We start from the raw sequence: 27,517 nt of genomic DNA, 5'->3' as shown, positions 1-27,517 counted from the left end.
AACGGTCATAATTCTTTTAGCTGTGTTGTTTATACACATTTGGGAGAAATTAGTCAACGGAATGGCCATAATTAAAATTTCCAGATGTTATCCAGCTTAAATTATGTGACAACTATGAATAAAAGAATGCTACTTACCTGGAGTAGTTAATATTCAAATGACTTTAATTTTTTTTTGACTATCCACTAATGTGCAAAAAAGTTGCGATTTTTCGGTTGAGTCGTCGAGACCTTTGCGCAATCGTGCACATAGTTTATAACTGATCGTGCCGTGATAAATCGTCAAGCATGCCGCAATTTTTTCTTGTCTTGTCTATCCTCGCGCTGCCTCATATGCATATAGTAAGTTGTTAAAGCGTGTTGGCGCACATTGTTCTTGTTTGTTGTTGGAGATTGGATTGGACTTGGACTGTGTTTGAGTGTTTCTTTGGGTCGGAGGTCGATTCAGTTGTGATGCGTCTATACCAGCGGCTGCGAAACTTAACAGGACGCCATTTATAATCCGACCAAGAGATCGAAATCAGTTTGATCTCAAATCAGACCTGCCAATACTGTCAAAAGCAAATAAAATGCTTTCGAAAAGGTCGAGCTTGGGTTCGTTTGGCCTGTCATTCTAAATTATTGCGGCTGTGAAAAAATCAATTACAGTGAATGGTGGTGCACTATCGCGACCAAAAATCAACAAATAGAAACATTATTTATTGAAGAGAAGCGAGCCAAATTTGCCAATTAAGTGGAAATATTATTTTAATTGTTTTCGAACCTCTGCACGGCGAAGAATGCTCGTGTACATTTACAAGTCTCCCACACAGAAAGTAAACAACTAGCTTGGAACAAACGCAGTAAACTAGCTGCACTGACCGATTGACGATACACGACCAGACTCGATTCTTGTCTCTTTACGTCCGTTCAGACTTCTCTCTTCGAAATAGAATACGTGCCATTTAGCCATACATAGCTCGACTTGAAAGAGAAAAGAACAGAAATCCGGCGATTTGTATGCCAAGTGACACCGATCGAGACCTCCACAGATGATAACACGTACTTCACATGTCGGTAATTTTTGTTTCATACACAGGACGACAAAAATAAGAAATTGCAGTGGAAAAAAATCATTCACAGCAAGCAATTAAGATAATATAATATATTCCAACTACGTGTTAATGTTGTGTAATTTTTCATAACCACTGTAAAGAATTTTAATGTGCTAATATGATAGAACACGTTGTAAATGTGAACAGTTACATTAGGTGAATTATAATCGTCAGCATTCTATCAGGTGATCTGTCATTTTTATCTAAATTACAAACTAGTTTACAAAACCACCAATAACTACGTCCATCGAAAATCCCACCTAGCTTCAGATTCTGATAACCCAACAATTTATTAGGTAATTGGCAGGCAAACCGCAAAATGATAACAACACAAACGCGGAGCAGTTCTCTAACACTGTGGTTACTGGTTAGCCGTTCAATAGGCGACAAAAAACGAGTAATAGATTTTTGGCAATCTGACGACAATACTGACGAAAATGACTGTGGATAAACACAAATTAAAGGAGTGTCCAAATGGACGTATTGACTGGCGAGATTGATGAGTTACCATTTTAAAGCTTCAATAGTCATCGAAGAACACGAAATTCGTGGAGGATCTAACAATGTTACATCATCGGTAGGCTATTACGAGCATTTTTATCACCGTGGCGTACAATCGGCTCTTCCTTCCGCTGTCAAAACAGAATTTTAAAATATTTCAGCATGTAATCTGATTGACAGCTACTATTACAGATACGCGTCTTGAAATTTGCAAATCACTGCCATTATCCGCGATCGAGTATGTAGAGTAAACCAGAAACCAGAAGTCAAGCAATTTTTTCAAGTCGAAATATAAAGGTGTGGTTGAGAGGCGATAATCAAATGATAATTACCCTTATTTATGGCATAAAAATGTGTCAACTTAATTATGTCCAAGACAGATTGGCCCGGTAATAGTATAACAAACCGAATAAATTTGATAATGAAATATTACAGGAGTGGTCGTTGCGTTGTAAGAATATTGACAGAAGCCGTGAAAATATTGGAAATAGTCACGATATTCAAGCCCCGGAGAGACTTGACTAGATAAACGTTCACAAGTCTGCTAACATTTCCTTAACATTATAAAAGTGGGGTACAGTGTAACAGTTACAGCTTATACCTGAAAACTTGAGTAATTAACGATAATGTGTAATAATTTACACGCTGTAAAGGCAATAACTTTGAGAAAAACACTATATTTTATTAATTGCAGCTATCTGCATATCTTAAATCCTGGTTACATGATAAATAAGTATACATTAAATAAATCTAACTGTCAAACGAATTTATAAGTTGCAACGGAAGTATGCATAATCTGCCACAACCGCTTGAATTTTATTGATCTCACGTTAGCGTGTGATATATTGGTGTTGCCTAAACTGAAAGTGACAGTACGATATTTCTTCAATTATTTATTACAGTCGATCGATAAAAATAGCATGGGAATGCATAGACATAAAAATCCTTTTAATTGCTTTCGCACAGCAAAACAGTGTATTAATTATGTAGCAAGAACGATAAAATTAAATTTTCCGTGTGCGTCGAGGATGGCATTCCAAAACTCGGGGACATTTTCTGTAATTTATATAAATAGTTCCACAAATCTCGGACGCGGATTGTGTGCAAATGAGATGCTAGAAGCAGTCTGTCAGAGAGCACACCGGACCCATTAAAATGCAAACTTTACAGGTTTTCTATGCCAAAAATCTAATTAATAAAAACGCTGTGGACATTCCACCTATCGCATGCTTCGGCTCGGGTCCGAAATTTTTCTCCAGCATTTGCTTGGTAGGTATTTTCAGTACCGTGTAAAAACGATGCCAGCCTTGAGACGGCAACCGTGTAATTTTTCCCCCAATACGGACCGTCTCGGCTCAGTAATGAACGTACGTGTTCAAGGGGGGGAACACGAGATGCCACTTATCTCAAGCTACCGATTGCGGTGATGTTCCGAATTCCGGTGATGATCCTTCGAGACCGATGCGGCATACGTGAGCCACAATTTATATCTTTGCTAAGTGAACGCGACTCGGCGCTCGAACGTTTGAGATAAGACTCGTGTTTCGTTTATTTAAGTGCTGATAGGCGACCGTTGAATATAATTTTTATTGAGAGCCGACACGGATCCAAAATCCTACCGGCTTGCTGTGCGAAATATGCCAATAACTAAATTAAGATATTAGCAAAATACACGCATTTTTCAACTCGCACTGTTTCAATTTGCCTTCGTTTTTTTATTATATTTGCATTTAAGAAACATAATAAAACTATTGCAGCAATATGATGCTCCTGAACAACGCTGAATAGTACATTAATAATTACATTATCGGAATCATTAAATTAATTAACGACAACCACTAAGTGTTACATGCGGGACTCTATTCTGATGCGTTCGCGATAAATACACCTACTGTCAACATTAAGCGTAACAGACATAAATAGTTGTCACTGCAAAAATATTAATGTAAGCAACCCCAAGCTTTTTGTAACGCCTGGGGCCAATTAAGTAAATAGGCAGTTTCAGTTTTCCGTGAAAAGTGAGTTGTATAATTACGTCTTTTCTTGCAAAAGGCCTTGGTGGCAATTTTAGCGAGCGGCCGTTAGCGCGAATTCCGCGAAAGCGACGAATGTAGCAAAGTTTAAAGCCGTAGCGATAAAATGCCATAAAATTCAGCAAAAGCAATCTTCATAAAAAGCAATATTCGGTGCGATAAACGAGCGTTGCAAGGAACTTAGCGTCGACTGTACCTGTTGCGGGTTCGACGGGCTCGCAGAGGTAGGACGGAGGAAGAGGCAGGCGAAGTGACCGGACCGGTCCTCGAAGTGAGCTGATCGCTGATAGCGCTGGACCGCGCTTGGGATTCATCATCGATTCATTGATTAGATATCAGTACGAGCTTCAAATATGTGTGAGCGCACATCCATTTAACTCATGTGTTAAAAACCTCATTAAAAATAAGTATATATTATCTCGGCCTCCGTCCCGTTACCGAGTCTGTTGGTCGAGTCTTTACGCATGACCGACGACGAGGCTCTTCTTTCTGGCGGAAAAACGAAAGCGACGAATCGACGAAAACGACAAAACCCCCTCGGAATTTCGTGACGAAATCGACAACGGCCATCGGAGATGACGCCCAGAAATACCATACGCAATAAAGGACCGATACCAAAAGGAGAAAATCGAAAAAGGCAACAGTTACTTTTACAATTACCTTATCTCGACCACATCAAAGAAACGAATAAAAAACTTAAACACGCGGTAGATTTAGGTATACCGCCACATGTGCGAAAAAATGGAAAAGTCAAGATTTAGCTTCATCGGATTGTACATATTAGGTTTTCATGAGCCTACTGCCGGTAAGTCAGACTGCAAATAAATCGACTTCAGCATTCATTCAACGAAGAGCTGTTTGTCGGTATTCTGCTTTTTTACAAGTAATCCACAGTTTTAAACGTTATACTAGACTGGAAACTCGAATATTCACCACGGAGACTTCAACGATAGGTCAAGCGTTTACACTCTATAAAAATTATAAAAATATCTCTACTAGTTTGTTGGACATAATTCACTGCGAGAATAGACCCCACATATGCGCACACCTATAAAGTTTATAGTGATTAAATTAAAGCTTGAGTATGTAGAATCTATATTATTTTATGGTGGTAGCTTATCACATTAACATTCGTAATATAATACGCTTAATGCGTTTGAAAGATATGCCTTGGTGGTATTTGACTCCAGACCTGCAATAACAGCACGAACAGGCTGAAAATAATTAGTAATTACAAATTCAAAATTCAAATGAAATAAAGTCTGCCAGGACTGTGTGTGCAACACACGGCAATCGGCTAAATCACAAAGTTTTCCAACGTGCCATTCTCAAATTACAGAAAGTGTCTCAAGTTATTAAATAAACGCGCAACACCTTTGAGCGTCGGCGGCGGCGTTCTTGACCTGGAGATGACCTCTGCGCGGCTTCGAATTTTCGTACCCTCAGAATTTCATCATGTCATCTTACGATTCCAAAATCATTTTTCAATCCGAAACCGGACTTTTAAACACGATTTCGCGCGTCGGACTAATAATACCGACTCAATCCGGAGCCGCGCGCTGACAGACCGGATTTATGCGTACCGTACAAACATGCGACTGAGAAAAATGGCGTTAGCAACATGTTAAATTGAAAATTCGCCGAATCAATCGATTACAACGGGCCCAACCGTGGTACCGCCTTCTGGCCCAGTCGATTAGGACCACCGTGAACATTGAATCATACGCAAAGTGATTCTTCGAGGACCCTCAACACAATGGGGGCTTGTCTTCATCCTTGTGCTTACGATTTAAGCACTCGACCCACGCGGCAGTCCCGGAAGAACATTAGCATCGACTTTTATTTCTTCGAGAAAGTGTTTTCTTCGAATATATGGAAAACATATTACGTTTGGTTAGTGCTTCTCTGTATCTACTTAAAATAATTCCGAGTTATGTGTTTGAACAAAGGAGAATTTTAAACAGGCTTTTGTTTGTAGAGTACTCTGTCAGGTGCGACAATGAGTCGGAGTGTTTTCTTGACTTAACATTGCCTTTGCTTTGCATAGAATTTATATGCCCAATTAAACTAATTAACATAAATCTTGATCAAATAAAAAAGCAGTTAATCGAAAAATCTCATTGTTTAACGTTGCATAGACTGCAAAGAAAGTATTCGAGTTATGAATCAACAATTTGTTAATTCCCGAAATGGCCGCCGTCCTAAAGAAAACTTATAATATGAGTACCCGAACGCGGCGATAAATTACGATTCCAGGAATAATTTGGTCGACTCACATAAATTATCGAAAGTTCCCTCCCACCGAATTTAAATAAATAAAAACCGTACATAATAAACGCATATTCACGGTCTCGCGCGCGTTGGCCTCCGGTGCCAATAAATAAACCGCGTATGAGATTCGAGTTTGGTGACAATGTAAATAAATACGTATAAATAATCGGGAGTCCGTTAACACAATGGCTATGGAATTAGTATTTGCCTACCTGGCCATTATCACGTTATTTATTACGTGACGCGCTCTTCGAGTATAAGAAACCAGCTGGCCCGCCACCTCCAGACCTATTCCGGCCGAACTGCTGCCATGGAACGAATTATTGCCACCGCAAAACGCCTTATTCAATACACCTCAAAACTACACTCATATACCGTATTCACAGCACACATTCATCAGCTGCTGCCAACGCAACACAAACACTGTAAATAAGACACATTTTCGGGCTGCAAATCTCGAAAATACCCATGTTACGCTTTGTGCGATTTAAAAAAATATTTTTGTTACCATTAACAGACTAGAAACCGTTGTACTTCTTGGTTCCGTACTGTTTTTTATAAAAAAAAAAAGGTAGACTTTTGTAATTTGTCCTACTTTCATTTTCAATTTTTTTTTCAAATTTCCCGGTTCATGCAATTTTTGGGTCTTAAAAAACGCATTACATTTGGGCACACTATCTCTTACAATCAGCAAAATTAAATAAATGTACCCGTTCGAGGGCCAATAAAAAAATACGCCACCCGCACTTAAAAAAATACGTCTAACACATTACACATTATTAAATTTGAATCACCAATAAAATAACTGATTATTACCGAATTTACATCGCTTTTCTTGCATTTAATTCACAATTGTAAGTTAAAATTGGTTTGATTTAGCCCAAATTTTGTCACCAGAATAAAAGACTGCGGTGTATAATATTTCATTTTAAAAATAGCCAGTCTCAATAACTTTTGACAATAAGCAAATCTATTTTCAAGCAAAAACAGGTTGATAAAAATCGCCATGCCAGACGGAAGTTCAAAACCAACATAGTTACATTTTAGGTTTCATCTCTAAATCGCTAGTCACCCCTACTTTAAAATTCAAATGGCACCCCCTACTTTTTCAAACATTTTCGGAAAGCGAAAAAAATTACGTATCAGTCAAAAAAAATTTTTTTGACGATTCGTTTTTTAATTAAGGGTGTTTACATTTTTGAAATTTTTAATTGTAATAGGCCATGATTTAAAGCCTATTTAATTTTAATAAAAAATTCTCGATTTGGGATGCAATGAGAGAGTTTAAAACCAACAGTGGCAACGTTTTCACTTTCATGCCTTCGTCGCTAGCCACCCCCTACATTAAAATTTTAAATATCAATCCCTACTTTTAGAAACATTTTCGGAAAGAAAAAAAATGAACGAATCTAAATGTCAAAGAAAAAACATAACAATTCGTTATCTAGTTAGGGGTGGTTTTATGATGGTTTTATTTTTGGAAATTTATAGTCCTAGTAGCCTTTGATTTAGAATTAAATAAGAAATTTGTTAATTATGCGATGAGATAATTTGAAGCTAAGATAAAGTACGTTTTAGATTTCATCCTCTAGTCTCTAACCACTCTTCATTTAGAATTTTAAATAGCACCCCCAACTTTCTGAAATATTAAAAAGCTTATCTAACCCTAAAAGCAGACATTTTTTTGATTCGTTTTTGAGTTCTAAACCAACAAAATGTTTTAAATTGTTGGGTGTGCTTACAAATTTTAAAAGGTGGTTAGCGACTAAGGGATGAAAGTTAAAATGTTACTTATGTTGATTTTAAATTCTCCCCTTGCATCCCTAGTCGACAATTTTTTATTAAAATTAAATTGGCTTCAAATCATGGCCTAATACGATCAAAAATTTCAAAAATATAACCACTCTTAACTAAAAAACGAATCGAAAAAAACTTTTTTTCTTTGACACTTAGATACTTAGACAACTTAGATACGCAAATTTAAAAAAGTAAGAGGTGCTATTTAAAATTTTAAAGTAGGGGTGGCTAGCAATTAAGGAATGAAGCCTAAAATATAATTAATGTTGGTTTTGAACTTATCCCTCGCTATCCTAATGCACCTGTTTTTGCATGAAAATAGATTTGCTCAATGTCAAAAGTTATTGAGACTGGCTCCTTTTCAAATGAAAGCCCTGTATACTCGTATTGTATGTACTACCACATTTTGTTTTTGGCAAATTCTGAAGAAAGTATTTGTAATAAAATAAAAAAATGTGCTGTGGAAAGTTTGATATACATATTTGACAACTTATTTAATTTTTTCAATTTTTCAACATGTAGTAGGGCATTTAACAAAGCAAACTTGTCTACACAAATGTCATTTCTAAAATCGTTTTAGATGGTAGCATTTTTCAGTTTGAAAATAAAATAATAATTTCTAGTACGACTGAAACGGTTCATAGACAGAAAAAGACCACAATAATAAAAGGTAAATTTGCAATGGTGGGACGGGCTGGTCATAAACCGATTGTGACTTAACTTCTGTACAAAGAGACTTCCAATATGTATATTATTACTAATTATAATATTATTATTCCGTCTGAAATTTTATATATCTAATAACCGAAAATATTTTGAGATATTAATTATAATAACTGTTAAAAAATGACATAAATAACACAAAAATTCTAAATAAGTAAGACTTTTAACTCTCTCAAACAACAGGACCTGAAATGTTATAAATAACAACATTGGGCACTTTTGCATTATTGCCTTAGTACAATAATGAGACCAAGCGATGGTACATTTTTGGAAACTGTAAACAAATAAACAAAAATGAGATTACAGAACAAAGTGTAAAGTTAAAAATGATTTTGTATGTGCAAAAGGAAGTTATACTCGTACTAATGTAAATGATACTTGAACAGCGGAAGGACCCTGACGAAAGTAAACTTACAATATAAGTTCAAAATGTGTTCTTTTGTTGATAACACACTGAAACCTTTAGCTACAAATTTGAATTTTACGACATTGTCAAATTACTCTCTGTTAGTGGGTATTAATTACAATCGTTAAAGGTCAAAATAAGTATTACTTTCTTAAAAAAATCGCAAAGGTACAATTTAAGCACCGGTACAATATAGGGAATACAAGTTATTTTGCCTTATCAACTATGGACTATTATTAATGATCTTATATCTTAATTAATCTTTATCAAAATTGACGCCCGTACTTTTAGGATTTGTTTCAGGAGACTAAAACAAATCGAAAGTTAAGAGTGGAAAATTGTTTGAATGGACTTTGATATCGACTTATTGATAAAAAATTAAAATTTAAAATTTAAACATTAAATTTTATTAAAAGCGAATTTACCATTAAAATATGCTACAATGCGATTTGGAAACTTTTTCGCATATGTCTTAGCCTAAGCAGTGGCACTGTCAACATAGATACATCTGACTTACTACCGAGCTTTTTGACATATCGACAAAATCTTGAATGCACTAATGCAGTGGTATTGTATCATTTTAAACACACAAAATCGAAGGAAATTAATAATACTCCGCACTAGACAGAGGGATTCAAAGACTTTTAACATCGCTAACAACAACTAATGAATTATGTTACACAAATAAATGAAAAGACAGCACAAAGCTAATTATTTTCATTTTTAAAAATACTCGATAACGAAAGACAATTGAATTTTTTTACTCTTAACTTTTGATTTGTATTAGTCTCTTTAATCAAATTCCCAAAGATAGGAGACAACTGTATTAGGTATTAGGTCCCATTGTTTTAAACCTGAACATGAGTTTTGTGCGACCCAAAATCTAGGCTTACTGACCAGGTAAACGGAAACGAATTACATTCTCCTGAAATATGAAAATTATAGTCTTTGTGTAGAGCTTTATTATGGTGTTTGTGTGAAAATTTGAAGATGTGTTAAAAATTAAAAATTGCAAATGGTGTGTCAAACTGACAATAACTCAATTACTGTATCATAAATAAATTGTTAATACAGTACGGGTGACTGTAATCCTCTCGAGCAATTTTATATCTCTATAAATTTAAGGGACGTTGACAGTACAATTACACAGCCTCGTCACAGTGCCATAAGTGTGATTCTTTCCACCTACAAAAGATAATAAAACGCAATAGTTTAAATGGCTAATTGAAATTTATTCCCTTTGGTAGTATTGTTTCGGGTCGCAAAGGTTGCTGATATTAATCGAATTTCGGTCGAATGGATGAGTCCATTCATCACAGTCTTTTCGACGCTTGTTAAGTGACCCTGTCGATGAGGACAATAGCAGGCGCGGTTCGACACATCACTGTCGACCCCCTAAGACAATAGACCGCTTGGTAAGTCATCGCTCAATTTAATCCAGCTATGAAGTTATAACGCCAAAGAAGTTCGGTGGGCACGAGTTCGCTTCGTATATCTAAAGTTTATCAGTGTAAATCTAGCTGTTTGTCCATAAAAGTGCGCAACCGCCTGTAATTATTACGCCGACCGTCGAAGCAATATCTCGAAATAAGGGCCAGATAATTCGGAGGGGACGAGAGACTCGGCTAATGCTAGGGCAGCGCGATGGCTATAAATCATCCCTTGCACGTAAGAATGCAAGACTTCCTCACAGATAGCGAACTTTGAAATATGAGCCAGAAAGTTGGGCTGTAATTTTCAGCCTAATAATTATATAAGTCTTCCAAATATATGACCGTAATTAAAAATTATAATGGCATTATCTTGATTGCACGTGTGGCAACTTATTAATTATTTGCAACAATAAATATTTCATTCGAGTTCGCCTTGCGCCCCCTTTCACATCCCACTTTAAATATTAACATTAGGCTCTGCGTCCGTCCCTCGCCCCAAAAACGGCTTGCAACAGGTGCCGTTTCGGGCCAACAAAAGGTGAAAAACAAACACTAGACACGGAATTTCTGTCGGACGCGATAATAACTCGCGGCCAGCCGCCATAAATCTGAGCTTTAACTACGATGGTGACCCGCACTCGCAAAAAAACAAAAACCGACCGCTAGACTCCAAATTATAGGCTGTCAAATGTATCCGGCCGGGAATTTCATTCCTCGATATCGGCTTTGTAAAACATAGATTAAACGTGTTTGGAAAAGATTCAATAAGAAGGGACAATTTTACAACGCTACAAATTATATGGTGGGTGATGGCGACTTCAATGCTCGCTTAGGCAGCAAGTTTTTGCTCCACCGATGTCTGACAAGTTTTCAAAACGATTATGTTTTTAACAAATTTGGTTGAGAGATCGTAAATTTGAACCACGACGGTGATATTTTTCCCAAGAGATGCAGAAAATTATTCAAACTTACCAAATTGTTACGTGCCACTGTGTGCTGCGCTCATATAAATGATGAATGAGGGTAAGATTATTAATGCCGATAAACATTATTAAGCGACGTTTTGGAATTAATAGATGAACACCTTGGAAATACGGAAAATTTCCAAACAACATGATAATATATTACACCGGCGAATAAATTATACAGAAACGGTGTTAAACAAACAAACAGAAAAAAGCGGTAATAGGTGTCTCCTCAAGAAGAAGCGTTTCGTCCAACAATAAAATTGCCTCGGCCCGAGTTGGGTGACGGTAAGAATTATTTAGTTAGCACACAAGAATGATAGTACTTATGGTGGAAGAAGGTGCGTCTGGTGATTATAATTCCGCCGTGGTAGAGGAACAATAAACAGGGACGTCGAGCCTGCTACATCATTACTGCTATTCAGGATAATTCGATAAATGGCCACGTACTTTAGTGGTGTGCATAATTACGAAATTAAAATAGATACATTATCACAGTTGCGTGTTGTCCTTCATCAACCGAGGAGACCACCTAAAAATGGCGAGCAGCACTTGAACAAATTGAATTTTATACCAAGAATCATGAAAATCGACATGTTTATGATAATTGAACAAATAAAATGCGACCAGAAAAGTTAAAATCGGACTTTATTCGAAGGACGGGAATGCGCGTTGCCTTATTTACGATTACTAATATATGTAAAATGCTACTCGAATGCGCGGCCAGGACGAAGCAGGATGTGTCTGGGCGGTTATGGATACCTGGATTAAAAAATAAAAACAGGCAATTATGAGAAACATCGTCAATAGCGGAGGTGAACCGCTATGTACGAAACGAGTTGATTAAGAATCACAATCGAAAAAGTTCCGATTTGATGTCGGTAATTTAAGCCTTGATGATTAATTCTGAATAGAACCAATTAAGATGCTGCTATCGAATTCGTCTCATCGGTCACCTTATGGATTAAACAGCCGGGTTTCAAGCGGACGCTTAACCGGCTGTCTCATAATGGTGCATTCGTGTAGAATATCCTTTTTGGCGGGTTGTAACTTCCGCCCAATGGTCGCCGACTCACTCAAATGGAAATCATCTGCTTACCCTCCATGCTGGCCACATTCATAAACATTTTTTTTTAATTTCCAACTTCTGCCTGACAACTAGTCAGGTTTTCTTCGTCCAGATTGTTAGACAATTTGCGTATCAAATCTCCTGATCATTACAGTTTCACTAGATTTTGCACAAGATCACAATCTTCTTTGCAAAAAATTGCTTTTTACGAGTTTCACTATTATTATTATTATTATTATTATTATTATTATTATTATTATTATTATTATTATTATTATTATTATTATTATTATTATCATTATTATTATTTTTATTATTATTACTACTCTACTATTATTATTATTATTATTATTGGCATGGTTTTAATAAAATAAAACAAGAAACAAAGGTTTCAAGTTATGAAATAAGGTAGGTGAATACAATATCGCCAAGCTGGAAATTACGCCAAGGGCCAAAATCTGGGAACTTTTGGCTTCTAAAAGACAGATGACGCTTTAGGTGTTTTCGGAATCATAAAAAAACTGCATTTCAAAAACCATTGAATTCTGACCACAGATTTAAGTTTGGCAGAGCATGTACCACCTAAAGTGTTGTGTGACGGGCGCATAGTAAAATATTACGGGGAAGGTAAGTGCTTTTTGTAAAAAACAGTTGCTTTTAGTAAAGAATATGTTATCCCTTAGTGGTGGAAATTTTAAAATTTGGTGTTTTTTGCAAAGTAAACAAACAAAATGTTTGAGTGTCTGTAATACCGCGTGTATTTTTCTTGTTATTTTGCATTGCTACTAAAAGTTCATGGATTTTTTACATAATCGTCATGAATAAAGTCAGGAACCGCAACTAAGGTATGAGAGGAACATGGTCTGAAGAAAATATGCAGCATGCTCTAGCAGCTGTTAGAAACGGTATGCCCGTTAATACAACAAATTCTTTCTTACTTTTGTTTATGTTTAGTTGTTTGTTTATTTAGAGTTTTATGTATGGTTTCTTTTTTTCAATAAACATTACTTTTGAAAAGTTGACTTTCTTTGAAAATTCTTGGATAAAAATAATGTTTTGTAGGAGTAGTATTATGTGGCGTTATTACTTACCTCCTTGAGACAATATCGCCAATGCGCAATGTTTTAAAAAAATATTCACAGAATGTGCAAATATGACAGGAACAGCTTTTAACTGTTTGAACTTTTTAGTGGGTTGTGTCAGTAATATTATACCCCAAAAGACTTTTTTTGACTATTAAAAAAAATATCCATTGAAGTTTAGCGTGGCGATATTACATTCACTTACCTTACAGAAAAGGCAGATAACTTACTATTGCCCAATCAAAAAATCCGCACAATCTGAGAAAATCGAAAAGATATAAAATTTCGCTGGACGTCGTAAAGTTACAACAGTTTGTGTAATAACCAAGTTTAATATATTAATCAGATGGCAGCTTTAGTATCAGATGAGACTAATTAGCAATAAAATTGTCATACAGCATTGGCGGGAGAGTAAAACATGTTTCGCGATGAAATAATGATGTTTTAAAACAAGGCCATCAAGCGATACTTTTTGCCGGCTTTCATCGTCCATGTTACCCTTAATTTCTCTGCGGTCTTCCTTTCATCACGCAGAACAATCAGTTCATCCGATAAACATCCAGTTGCGCGTATCGCGGTCGCCAGGTGAAACCTTTGTTTATATTGGTAGTGTCATGAATTCAATGTCACGGTTAGATGATGGACTCGCCGCCGACTGGGCCACTCACCGGATAGGTAGATAATTTGTCTAAATTTGGAGCGGTCACGGTGGCTGACTATCTCAAAAAATTAATTGTTTTAATAAAATTTACGGCAAAACGAAAGGAAACGTTCCGAACGAAGGCGGAAAATTTCGTTTTAATGCAAGTCGATTTACTGGAAAGGTTTTTCGTCGTTTTGGTTCGCACCCTTATGGGATAAGAGTGATGATCCGATTCGGATTTGACGGCTCTCTTGAATCAGTAACGTGTTTCGTCGATAATGATGCATGCGGGCCCATTTGTACGGCTGACGTTCGATCATAACATTTGCAATGGTTACATTACCACCTACTAGGCGCCTGCATACGCGGACTCATGAAGCTACTGCGTAAATGGCACGTAATTACCGCACCTCTTATGTATTCACTTACGATTCGAACGAAATAAAGAACATTATCATCATAATAACCATTCCAGAGATAAGTCCCGCAGTTCTCATCAATCCCTAGTGCGAAATAAGTCTTTTCACTAATTCTAACAAATTGAGCTTCTAACACGATAACAAGACCAGTCGCGACTTTCTAACTCGAGTCTTTGGCCGAGACTAAAGTTTCACATTTTTCTTACTATCTAATAATTGACGTCTGATCTTTTGGATCTTAAAGAACAACGTTTAGTCTTTAGTTTATAAAAATCCAGGTGGCTGTGGTTACTTAGCTCGAGAACAAATGAAATTCAACAAAGGTACTCAAAATTTTTAAAAAGCAAATTCAAAATAGAGGCTGTCTCAGCTAAGACTTTCGGGTTTAATATCTCAGTTATTTATCAATCGATTGTTATGAAATTTAGAATGCACATATTTTAGGGGGTGGTTTTTCAATCAGGGAAAGTTAAAAAAAGAAATTTTGAAACACATTTATTTTATTTAAAATTAAGCCAAATTACCGTTGGATCATTAAACCCCGAAAAATAAATGGCCACACAAAAAATTAACCTAATCGCTTGACTGATCCAAGAAAAAAATTAAATTTTGTTGGTAAAAACTTAATCCAAATTTTGATAGTAATTTGGGCAGTCACCTTTTGAAACAATTGATTAAGCATTTCTATGCGGCATTTTGTGTACCACTGAAAAAAACTGCCAAAAGTGTGCGCGCTGTCAGAAAAGTAAAATTGTTTTAATTTGGTGAAATTACTTTAAAAACCAACAACAGTGGCTGAAATTTCTGTGTTGTTGAAAAAGGAATCAATATTCGCCCATGGAAAGTGTCGTTGGACTTTTTGTGAAATGTTATTTATGAAATTTAAAGTTCAAAGAATCGTCAATAATCTGAAGACACAGGAAGCGTACCTGAACTAAATCGAGTGAGGACAAAACACATCACTGGAAACGAAGCAATAGTTGGGGCTGTAATTCAAGCTTTCGAAGAGAATCCAATCAGCAGTGTACGAAACATTTCCAAAGTCCTAAATATTCAAGTGTCTAGAATTTTTCAGTTGTAGTTCAGTCATTTAGTCCTTTTTAAAAGAATTAAAGCATCCAGTACCAAAAGTAAGTCAAAAATATTGTTTTCTATCTTTGTATGGGTGAGTGATAATTGACAAATGTCCCTTGCGTGACAGTTACGTTTCTGCGAGTAGGATTCGGAAGTAAAATTACCGTTGGGGCGCCACTGAGCTAGGTCGAAAACAGTAACCATAAATGGCGGGAAAATGTTTATTCGGATATTTTGAGCGTTGTACGAATTTTGGGGCTTCACAATTATTACATTGCCTATGCGGAATGATTATTGCATCTTTGATGCAAGAAACTTATGTTGACAAATGAGAGATGACGAGGAAAACACGAATAACGAATGACTGTTTGGTTCACTTTCTTTATTGGAAAATTATTACAAAGACATTGAAAAGCCTACCTTTTGGCATAATTTACGTTTAAATGTATCAGCAGTTGTTAATCTTTATTGTAGTTTTGTAGATTTACCGCAGCATTTCATGATTTTTTCAGTGGAAAATTCTAACCTAAAATTCATAACACTTCACTAATTTATTGGTTTCTTGAGCCAAACTTTGTGTTCGCTGTGTTCCATTACTTATAATCTTTAATTAGACAACTATTTGATAACACTTTGTAATCAAAATTTACATATTTTTCACTTTTTATCCACTTTCAAGTTCCAACAATAAACACTTTATACCACGAAAAACTACAGAACCAAAGTCAACGCTAGTATTTACCACCACGTACTTTTAAAGTAATTCTTTCTATTGTAAGTAATTAACACTATAGACGCAAAATTGTTGAACAATTCATTAAATGTCAGTTAAATGTGGCATTACGAAAATTTCTTTACTGTTTTCGACATAGTTCAAAAGTCATCACCAGAGGGCGTCTAGTTAATTTTATTTCCGAATTGACCAAAATTTAATGGTAGTGCTCATTTGTCTCATAGAGATCTACGCTTTTGCATCTGTACCCACGTTTTACAGTTTATTTCTCATTTTTCTCGCGAAACAGACGTCTTCCACGAACGAGTTTTTTCAAACACCATTTTTCACTGACGATCAATTTTTTTAATATAAGTCTAAAAAGGCTTAACATTTTTAAAAGGCATGTAAAAATTACGTTTTTAAGAGTTGAGTTGTTGCATTAATTGGATTTTAATCTGTATCTTCTAAAATATCTGCATTTTAAATTTCATACAAATCCGTTGACAAATATCTAAGATATCAGGCTCGAAAGTCTTGGCTGAGACAACCTGTATATCTACAAGTGTCTCGAAATACTTCTTAAAAAATTGTACCGCTGAGAATCCATTATCTGAAACAGCAGGTCTAAAAATATAAGTTTTGGACTCAATAAAAACACTTATGCACATCAAATGAGTTCAATCTGAGGTGTAAGAAGGGACAACGTCCTTTATTTCCATTTCGGAAATTTCGGAAAGGGGCAACCCTAGTGAGACAAACATCGTAAATTGTTGGTATTAGACTGAAAAACCGACCATCAGAGTGTCTGTATTCAGTGCTACAACTAATTAAGTCCAGCTCTGCGCCACGGATACTTAATAATATGCAAATGTCTGAACGGACACTTGTTGGAATGATAATTTGGATATAATCGTCGAGCCCTGGTGGTGAGTTATTGACCAACCGAGGGTTCCACCGCGGGTGCTGAGCCGCCAACTCACCTTTTTTTGTTTCTAACAACAGTGCAAATTTTTCCTTTTCGCAAGATGTTTTTAATAATTAAGAACATTCTTTCACCATATAAGTCAAGTTAATGGCGATTCGTTGATGAATCGATAAGTTTAAAATATCGATGGCTTGAAAACGTTAAATTAATTTTAATTGGGCCATTTTGTATCAAACCCATACGTTTCTGAAGAGCTTCGTCGGCGATAAAATATAAATAGCGCCGATTACAACAGATCGGAACAGCAATCGGTTTCACAATATCGTTAATTAAAGTCCTCATATCTATACATAACGATAACTATCAACTGTGTCACTATCAAAGAGATTACGCAATGCTACCATTTGACAACTGCAAGATGATGCAACGATTTTGAAAAGTAGAACTCATTCCAGTAGAGCTTTCAAAGAAAATTTGACAAATCCAATAAAATCACTATTGACCATCTGTTTGTAGTCAAACAAACAGGCGTTGGTAAATCAAATGTCACTTCAGAAACCACAAGTTAGCACTGGGTAAAGCGTCGACGGCGACGACTTCTGGTAATTTATTGCTTTTCCTAAGTGTACACACAGCAAAGAACAGGTAGGCATATCCGTTTACAAAAGAAGTCAGTCAAAGAACTAGTAATGTTTGCTTACATGCAAACACACAAAGAAGTGTTATATTTCCAGTAAAATATAAGTCACGCGATTCTCACAATAAACAGATTCATCATTTTAGCTCTGTTGGTATGAAGAAACATCGTGTGTAATGCTCAAATGAAAAAACCGTCAACACCCTTGACCATTTGTTGTTTTGGTCATCGTCAAACAAGCCGACCCATTATGCACGCATTACACGACAATCGCTGCTACCTGACTTGTTTGCTTACACGAATTTCCGAGAGAAACTTTAAAATTTAAATAAGCTTCTCCGTGTAAATATCGCCACCCTAGTTCGTGGGTGTCCTTCTCACTCAATAAAATATAAATATACAAGAAATGGGTCATAATTGGTGAGATAATGGTTGATAACGGGCCGTGAAAGGAGGTATTTGACTACAGGTTTGGGCCATAAAAAGGACTGGGACGTGTCCCAAAAACCGACAGCTGTCTTTGCTTTACTAATGCCGCCCCATTGTATAAAAAACGAAGGGATGTCGGCCATCCAACATTTCCTCCCTTAACGTCAACTCAGATAACTGCAATTTTTAAATACTTTATGGTGGCCATTATGAGTCATTAAATTTATAAGAGTGGGCAGTATAAAGTGTAGGCATGTATCTACCAGCAGAGTAAGAACAGAAAAATGCTCCCCCATGGTATAAAACGTCCCTAAATCAAAAAACGCACAAAGCCCAGAAACGGCATCCGTAAACAAGTCCCATATAAAACTTACCCATCGCGCCCGAACATTATGCCGTCTGGTTGAGGACAAAAACCTCACTTCTGCTTACCTGCAACCAAAAAGCAAATTAAATTACAATATTCAGTCTCTTTATATGCATTAGTTATTTCATTTTTATGGACTAACATTCCGTTCGAAGTCATTCTCTTCGAACCGGGTCGTTGTAAATCGTTCTGCTTAACAAAATTAATACCGGTACGTGGTTGCTTATATGTAAGTGTTAAATGCCTGGCGAAAAAAATCGCCTTAAAAGCAACAAGAATAAATTGGCTCCCAGGCGCAAGGAATTTCCACGATGGCCAAATAATTAAATGTTGGCAGACTTTTATCGAAACTGCCGCACAAAAATGCAAATAAAGTTCAGCTGCCATCAATTTACGTTTCTTCCACTAATATCGGCGGCAAAGTCGATCAGGCGCGCTGAAATTTCCCATCAACAGTCGTTCATTAGGGCGTTGTTGCCTTCACTTCACCTGACGTTATCTCAACGACTGATATCGAGACTTGTTGCAACAAGAATTTCAATCTGTCTAATCAATTTCTTCGCAATGTAATAGAAGAAAATTAGAAAATCTCCCGGTGGCAGGCCATTATAGGTCGGGAGCGGTCCATTAACTAGCGCCTATTTATTTGTTTTATTTAACACGGGGATGTTTTAATATCCTTAAAAAGATGGCTTTTTCGTGTTGTGGGATTCTTGGAGCTCGTTATTAATTGGGCAATAACGCGCTGCGCTACGAGGTCGCTGTTGTTTATTACCGTATCCCGACTGAACAACTTTGCGGCTGTCTTGCTTAATTTTACTTTTGCCAAATAACACCATCCAACACCAAAGTCCTTTGCCTTATATTTTTTGGGATGGAGAACACGAATTTAAAGCGCGTTTTAATATTAACGAATAATTTCTGTTGACAAAGTTTTTACTAGGCGATAATCGCCAAGTGGTTTTCTAACCCAGCATTTAAATCTCCACCCACTCTTTACATCGCCTAATCGTGTACCTACCGAATGATTGATATTCTACAACACTAGTACGTCATATCTCTTATTAAAAGATTCACACGCTAGGTAGATTTGGCCCAAACGATGAACTAATTAGATTAGATATTATAATAATGTAAGGAGAGTAATAAATGATTGTAAAATTGGCTGAATAAACATTTAAAGCGAACTGAAATGAAATTGTCGTGTGCTGATGGGAATAAATTTGGTGATTTCAACGAGCGGTCAAACGGAAAACTCGCCGCCTGAAAATCGCATTGCTGGCAATTTTTCAGTGTTCCTCCGAGTCTGTCTATTCTTGCTTCGGTATTAGTAAAGAGCGGGGAGAAGTAGCAAAGACCGGCGGAGAGGTGAGGAATAAGTGGCCTTGTGTGAGGGACCGCAGTCAAGCTCAGAGCACCGGTCGAGACGGACACGGTATGCAAGAAGACATCGTTACGTCCGCATACAATGGTGTAGTTTTTAGTCATTTAAACTATGGGCACCACAGTGGTGTGTGCGGTGTTATTCGGCGCCGTCTTCGGCGTGCTCTCGGCGTCGCTGAGCAAGGCGCTGCGCTACCAGGCCCCAGACGAGTGCAAGTGGGTGGTGGTGGACAGCGGCACCGAAGACGACGTCGCACTCGTCTGTCGCTTGCAAACAATCAACAGTGAACTGGAAAACACCAACTTCAGTGTCATCCAGCCCCAGCACACCGTCAGATTGCGGCTTGAATGCAGCGACGCCTTGTTTTTTCAAAGCTCGTTAAGCGCCGGCAGCTTTAAGCCGCTAGTCGAACTCCGGGAGCTTTCCATCGAGTACTGCAAGATCGGAAATCTCTCCGATGGAGCCTTCCGGGGACTGAAAGAACTCCGGAACCTCACAGTACGGACTCATAACACGGATTGGTCAGCCATGACCCTCGAAGTGTCGCCGAACGCGTTCACGGACGAGCTGCGTCTACTAGAACGGCTGGATCTCGGTGAAAACAACATGTGGAGTTTACCGGACGGTGTGCTGTGCCCCTTGTATGCGTTGGAAGTGCTCAATTTGACTCGGAATCGGTTACGCGAAGTGTCGAGTTTTCGGTTTGCCCACAACCCGTCGGAAAGCTGCGGCTCCAACTTGCGTCTTCTCGATCTATCACGTAACAACATAGACAGGCTTCCATCCAGTCAATTTTCCGCGCTGTCACGTCTTCAGAAACTTTACCTTCAAGGAAACGGACTCACACATTTGGCAGATCGTGCACTCGAAGGACTCGTAGCACTCAACGTCCTCAAATTAGCCGACAACCGATTAGTCAGCCTACCACCTGAACTATTTTCCGACACGAAAGATATCAGAGAAATGTATTTACAAAATAATTCAATAAATGTCCTAGCACCTGGACTTTTTAGTGAGTTAACCCAATTACTCGTACTGGATTTATCTCATAACGAACTCACAGCTGATTGGATAAACGCAGCTACTTTTGCAGGCCTAGTACGCCTTGTCGTTTTAGACATTTCCCATAACAGAATAACGAAACTGGAACAATCAGTATTTCGTGACTTGTATAGTCTCCAAATCCTTCGCTTGAATGATAATTTTATCGAGAACATACCTGAAAATACCTTTTCAGCTCTCTACAACCTGCACACATTAATTATCTCCAACAATAAGATAACTAAAATTGAAAGTGATACGTTCAATGGACTTTACGTGTTATCGCTACTGTCATTAGATAATAACAGAATATCATGGATACACCAAGAAGCACTGAAGAACTGTTCCAGTTTACAAGACCTCCACCTTAACGGTAACAAATTAGTGCAAGTGCCTGAAGTGTTATACAGCGTACCCATGCTGAAAACGTTAGATCTAGGAGAGAATCACATCGACGTTATAACGAACGAAACTTTTCGTGACATGAATCAAATGTACGGTCTGCGATTGACCGAAAATAACATCGGCAACATATCGAAAGGAGTTTTCGATAAAATGACAGCGCTGAAAATCCTGAACCTTTCCCGCAATAAAATCCAAAAAGTTGCGGCAGGTGCATTCGACGCAAACGTCAATTTGCAAGCGATTCGTTTGGACGGCAATTATTTAACCGACATTCAGGAATTGTTCGCCAAATTACCGAGTTTAGTTTGGCTCAATATTTCGGACAATCAACTGAAATGGTTCGACTATGCCCTAATACCAACCGGCCTACAATGGCTCGATATCCACTCCAATCAAATCGAAGAGTTGGGCAATTTTTTCGAAATCGAGTCAAGTCTCTCTCTAAGCACATTCGACGCCAGCGCCAACAAGCTGACCGAAATCACCGGAAGTGCAATTCCCAACAGCGTAGAAGTACTGTTTCTCAACGACAATTTAATTTCAAAAGTACAGTCTTACACGTTTTTCAAAAAGCCGAACTTGACTCGTGTCGATTTATTCGGGAATAAAATTACAAGTTTGGACCCGAATGCCCTCAGGATTTCGTCGGTGCCTCCGGACAAACCACTGCCGGAATTTTACATCGGCGGCAACCCGTATCAATGCGACTGCACGATGGAATGGCTACAAAAAGTCAACGTCGGAAACCGTAACCGAAATCAACCGAAATTAGTGGACTTGGAGAGCATTTACTGCCAATTATTGTATAATCGGGGCCGCACCTATGTTCCTCTTGTAGAGGCAGCTCCTTTTCAGTTCCTTTGTACGTATGAAACGCACTGTTTTGCATTGTGTCACTGCTGTGATTTTGACGCGTGTGATTGTGAAATGACATGTCCGACGAATTGTACCTGCTACCACGATCAATCCTGGTCAGCTAACGTCGTCGATTGTTCCTCAGCCGGGTACGTTTCCAAATTACCCGAGCAAATTCCGATGTATGCGACGCAACTTTATCTCGACGGAAACGATTTACGTTCATTGAACAGCCACGCATTCATCGGCCGAAAAAAGCTCAAGATTTTATTCGTAAATAATTCCAACATCGAAGTCATCCAAAACCGCACTTTCAACGGCCTCAAAGACTTGGAAATACTTCATTTAGACGAGAACAGGATCGCCGAACTGCACGGCTATGAATTCGAGGGCTTGGAAAGTCTCCGAGAGATTTTCCTTCAGCAAAACCGTATCACGCATATTAACAATACAACTTTCGTTGGACTTCGACAGCTGCGTATTGTTCGGTTGGACCACAACAGGTTGCATTTGTACGACGTATGGCAATTACCAACCACCATGATCGAGGTGACTCTGGCCTACAACCCCTGGTCTTGCGAATGCGAATTTACGGAAAAACTTCGCGAGTGGATGGTGCGAGGTGACGCGGTTTCGGACAGCGCGATGGTTCGTTGTGTTTTCAACACAACCGAAATCGACTATTACAGTGAGGACGTTTATTCGGATAATCCCGAAACCGGGTTTTACGTAAACCAAGAGAACGGTACGTCGTGCACGGGCCTGCCGAACATCGATAACAGTGTCAACGGTAATCTGACAGCGACGAAAACCATAATCCAACGCCAAATAATCCAAGATTATTTGCCGCTCCTAGTGATAACTCTCGCCGTTTTCGCGTTTTTGATCATCGTGATCCTCCTGTTGTTCATCTTCCGCCAAGAAGTGCGCGTTTGGCTGCATTCTAAATTCGGTGTTCGCCTCTTCCAGAGGTCATCCGACCTGGACCGCGACGACAGAGACAAATTATTCGACGCTTTCGTTAGTTACAGTTCAAAGGACGAGGCGTGGGTCGCCGAAGTGTTGGCGCCCGCCCTCGAGCCCAACTACAAACTGTGCCTCCACTACCGCGACTTCCCGGTGGGGGCCTTCCTCGCCGACACCATCGTGCAAGCGGTCGAGTCCTCCAAGCGCACCATCATGATCCTGTCCGAAAACTTCATCAAGTCCGAATGGTGCCGTTTCGAGTTCAAATCGGCACACCACCAAGTGTTGCGCGACCGCCGGCGCCGCCTCATCGTGGTGCTCCTCGGGGAAGTGCCCCAGAAGGACCTGGACCCCGACATTCGGCTCTATCTCAAGACTAACGTATACTTGCAATGGGGCGACAAACTCTTTTGGGAGAAGCTCAAATTCGCTTTGCCCGACGTGCCTAACAACCAGCGACTTAGGGGCTCCGTGAGGGGGCCTCACGTGCACCACCACGTGCACCGGCACAGCACACGGGCCCAAGCACCCAACCCCCCTGGGAGCGGCGGTGCTGGAGGCGGCGCCACCCGAACAGTGGCCATCCACATATGACAGTGATCCTAATTAATGTCAACCAATTGTGATACTACGTAATACAGACTGTGAGTGCAATGTGAGTGCCGGATGTGATAGTCAAATGCCGGGGGTGTGTGTGTGCGAGGCTGCGACGGCCGGACTGACCAAAAAGCCACGGGAGAATTGATGAATGAGTGAGTGTATGGACCCCGGACACTCCGACCCGGAGTATAACACTTGTTGCTGTATATAAGGACTTGTATAGCTAAGTATGTTCAAAACTGTATGTAAAACTGTAAATATTTATATATTTTTTATATTCGATATTTATTGTTGTAAGTTGTCTACGTCTTCTCAAATTACTTGCCAACTCTGCCTTTTGTACAATCTTTTATAATGCAATTTCATATTTTTTAAAGACCGTACCGTAGGTAAATTCTATTTATAAAGTAACATATAATGCCTTTTTTACTGTGAATATAAGAAATAATAAAATCTGAACACTGATTCTTTTTATTCGTTCGTTTCATTTCTATTCACTTAACTCTAACTCGTCTGAGCATAGAATAAATTGCCAAAAAAATGCTTATTAACAACATTAACAAATTCACGGGCCAAGTCCCACATGAATAACAAAATGCTTAACAACCTTGTACAATTCTCACTACGATAATTATGCTTTGCGACTCAATTGTTATTAGCTGTTGGTTCACACATTTCAGTCGAAATAATCACGCATTTCTACACTTTTAAACCAATAACGAGAAATTTGAAAAGTTATTACTCGGGCCAAGTTTATTATCGTTAATTACGTAAATTCCAAAATCATTTGCAACAAGCATTATAATAATTACACTCTTACAAAATGTGTAATAAAAATCAAAAAATATGCGCTTGCTGAACAAACATAAATTAAGTGTATGCTCCCTCTTCTTTCTCTGTCACAACCAATAATCATGAATAATCTAACAATAAAATACAAATAACTGTTTTCGTTTCTGACATCCATGCATGACGTTAACAGCGCATCTCCTCGTACAAGTCCTAGAAGAAAACATCCGTTTACACTTTATGGTGTTATAAACGAACTACAGTTTACATTTATGGGACACAGAAGATTTCACGATAGTAGAGATAGACAACCGAAAAAAATTTGTTAATAAATATGGTAATAACAAGCGACCAATAAAAATTCTAATCGTTAACAATAATTCATGATTTAATGAAGCGTCTTCGCATATAAATTAAATAAAAATTAAAAATGTTCCTTAGTGACAATAGTTCAAGTCGGGGATGCCGTGTCACGAGTGTTGAAAATTAAACAAACTTATTTTTTTCAGTACGTAGAAATTAATATAAAATTCAATGAGTGGAGTCATTAAACTTTGCAAAATTTACGCAAACAAATGTTAGTGATTTCTTACAAAAATTCATTACCATCAGCATCTATCACGCTTCTGACCTCTGTTACATAAAATTCTCTAAAATAATTTAAGAACATGAGACGCTGAAATAACAGTTTTTAAAAATTACCACACAGCTACAAAAATAATACTCTAGCTGAAATTACGTAACAAAAGCTGCTCGAGACCCATTTTATTAGTTGAGAAATCAATAATTAACAGCATCTGCTATTACATGAAAAGTAACAGGTAAGTATTGGTCAAAATAATAATTAAAACACTTTAGATAGAGCTTCAAGGTGCCTTCATTGACGTTTATAAAACAAACAAAAATAGTTTTATGTCAAGTACCATCATCGGAGTGCCCGTACTTGTGGTTTAATTGCGGTGAATGCTTCATTAACTCGTGGCACTCGAACAGAATCCAGTCAAGAAAAAAGTTCTACTAAAAAGTAAATAAAATTACAAAGGTCTCTTGCGACACCTTGCTTTCGATTTGGCTTCTTATTTTGTACATGTGCTCATTATGCGTAAAAATTAAAATGATATTATAAAGAAAAAAGTGAAAGGCAACGTCCCTAAAATTAATTAACTTTATTCCTTTGAGCAGGAATGAAGTTATTGCTCCAACGAGGTTAACTTAATTGATTAATTAACTTTCATGACACGAACATTTCCGGAACATTGTAGCTTGACATTGCAAATTTTTAATACTGGATGTATATAAAGTGGTATTTCCGAGGATTTACATAAAAATTACTCTCACACCGAGATGATTTACCGTCAACTTGTCTCATAAACTGACGTTGCACGGTGTAAACGTAGATAAAGTGTGAAGCATAATTAATAAGATGCTCTTCTAACAAATTCACTTCGTATAAAAATGCAAATTTAATGTTGTTTCTAGTTCAAGGCGCGTACAACTAAATTAATTCTCAACCATGCCCAAAAGCAAACTATTTTTCACATTAATTCATTTCAAGAACCGCTAAAATGAATAATTTTCTTGTCTATCTATGAATTCAAAAAGCAAAAATTTAATTAAACGCCGATCACATAGCTACTTTTCCGATTAAAGAACACAGTGCCAACGTGAATAGTAATTTAATTGTAATAGATAACGAGTCTGTGAAAGTACTAGTCATTGTTGGCTGTGCAATGTTTTTGCTCCGGAATGTCTAATTAACCGTTCAATTGATTCTTTTCGTTTCTAATCGGGCGTTATGCGTTGTTCCTCTTCCGCCTCCAAAGCGAAAGTTTGTTTGAAAGACAGGGGATGTGTAACTCTTAAATCATCTGCGATAAGCTGTCTGTAAATTTTTTACGCCAACGCCCATTCCTTTGTTATTCTTCACATTGCTAATGCCATACGATGATTATTTGCACATTCAAATCTTGATACACAAAAAGTTACTTTCACACCTCTATCCGGCTTAAGTTAGTCATGAATTAGGCATTTTGGCTATTATTCAATGACATTTTGCACCATAGGAAAAACCTTGAGCTAATATTCGTAAAATGTTTAATTTTAAATCCACTAAAGCAATATTCAAGTACTAGTCGTTTCATTACATATAATTAACCGTTGCAAAAAATGGAATTAAATTTCAGATGAACGCAAATGTCTGCTTGTATGTAAATGAATACCTACCTATACTCTTTATGATAATAATATTCAATCAGATACATAATTTTAGTGGGTTTTGCTCATTCTGACTATTTGCTCAAAAACAACAAACTTGAGAATGTCGTATTTGCGATAATACCACCTTTAACATACGAGACAGTCCGGATATAAGTGTGACGCTTTAAAATTAGAGTCCACATCGCTAATCTCAGCTTAAGCAGGAAGAGGAAGCAGATTATGTGCTAAAGCAACGGTATCTAAATTCTGTTCTGTTTCAAACAATTTTCGTGCACCTACTATTTGAAAAATTCAGTGAAATAGTGTGTACTGCCAGAAGGTGGGTTAGTTGTGGTGTGTTGATCGACATCAAATAATGACTCCTCGAAGCAAATACCAAGCAGAACAATTCAAAAGGGTATATCTGACCGGATGTCGAAAAAATCATCTCGAGCGAGAAGCAAACGCTTTCAACATCGTTTAAGTTTTTGTGTAGATTATCTAAACAGGAAACGTAGCGTTCATCATTCTGCATAGTTACTTTAATACAACTATATACCTACAAATGTTGGTAAACCTTACAAGGCACCGACTAACTGTATTTCATAATTCCTGGGCACTAGTAAACAACATTGTGTCTAAAACGACATCACACCTTTGCGATGGCTTTCTCACCAGCAGTTTCACACCGGTGACAGG

The 27,517-nt window shown here is 37.7% G+C and overlaps 2 protein-coding genes across 2 annotated transcripts in view; one reads left to right on the top strand and one right to left on the bottom strand.

Moving 5' to 3' along the window:
* The window catches only part of Su(var)3-3 (Suppressor of variegation 3-3), a 106,371-nt gene that overhangs the window by 48,021 nt on the left and 30,833 nt on the right, over positions 1–27,517 (bottom strand). The gene's annotated exons all lie outside the window — the stretch shown is intronic.
* On the top strand, positions 19,966–24,307 carry Tollo (tollo). Its single transcript, XM_008202675.3, has one exon. The coding sequence runs from the start codon at positions 20,078–20,080 to the stop codon at positions 23,825–23,827; it is 3,750 nt and encodes a 1,249-aa protein (XP_008200897.1). The 5' UTR covers positions 19,966–20,077; the 3' UTR covers positions 23,828–24,307.

Source organism: Tribolium castaneum, chromosome 4 (assembly GCF_031307605.1).
Source record: "Tribolium castaneum strain GA2 chromosome 4, icTriCast1.1, whole genome shotgun sequence".
NCBI lineage: Eukaryota > Metazoa > Arthropoda > Insecta > Coleoptera > Tenebrionidae > Tribolium > Tribolium castaneum.
This window is presented reverse-complemented; position numbering and strand designations above follow the sequence as displayed.

Bases quoted from the DNA above. Each gene is read 5' to 3' on its own strand.
- Tollo (XM_008202675.3), top strand. From the start codon at position 20,078: ATGGGCACCACAGTGGTGTGTGCGGTGTTATTCGGCGCCGTCTTCGGC.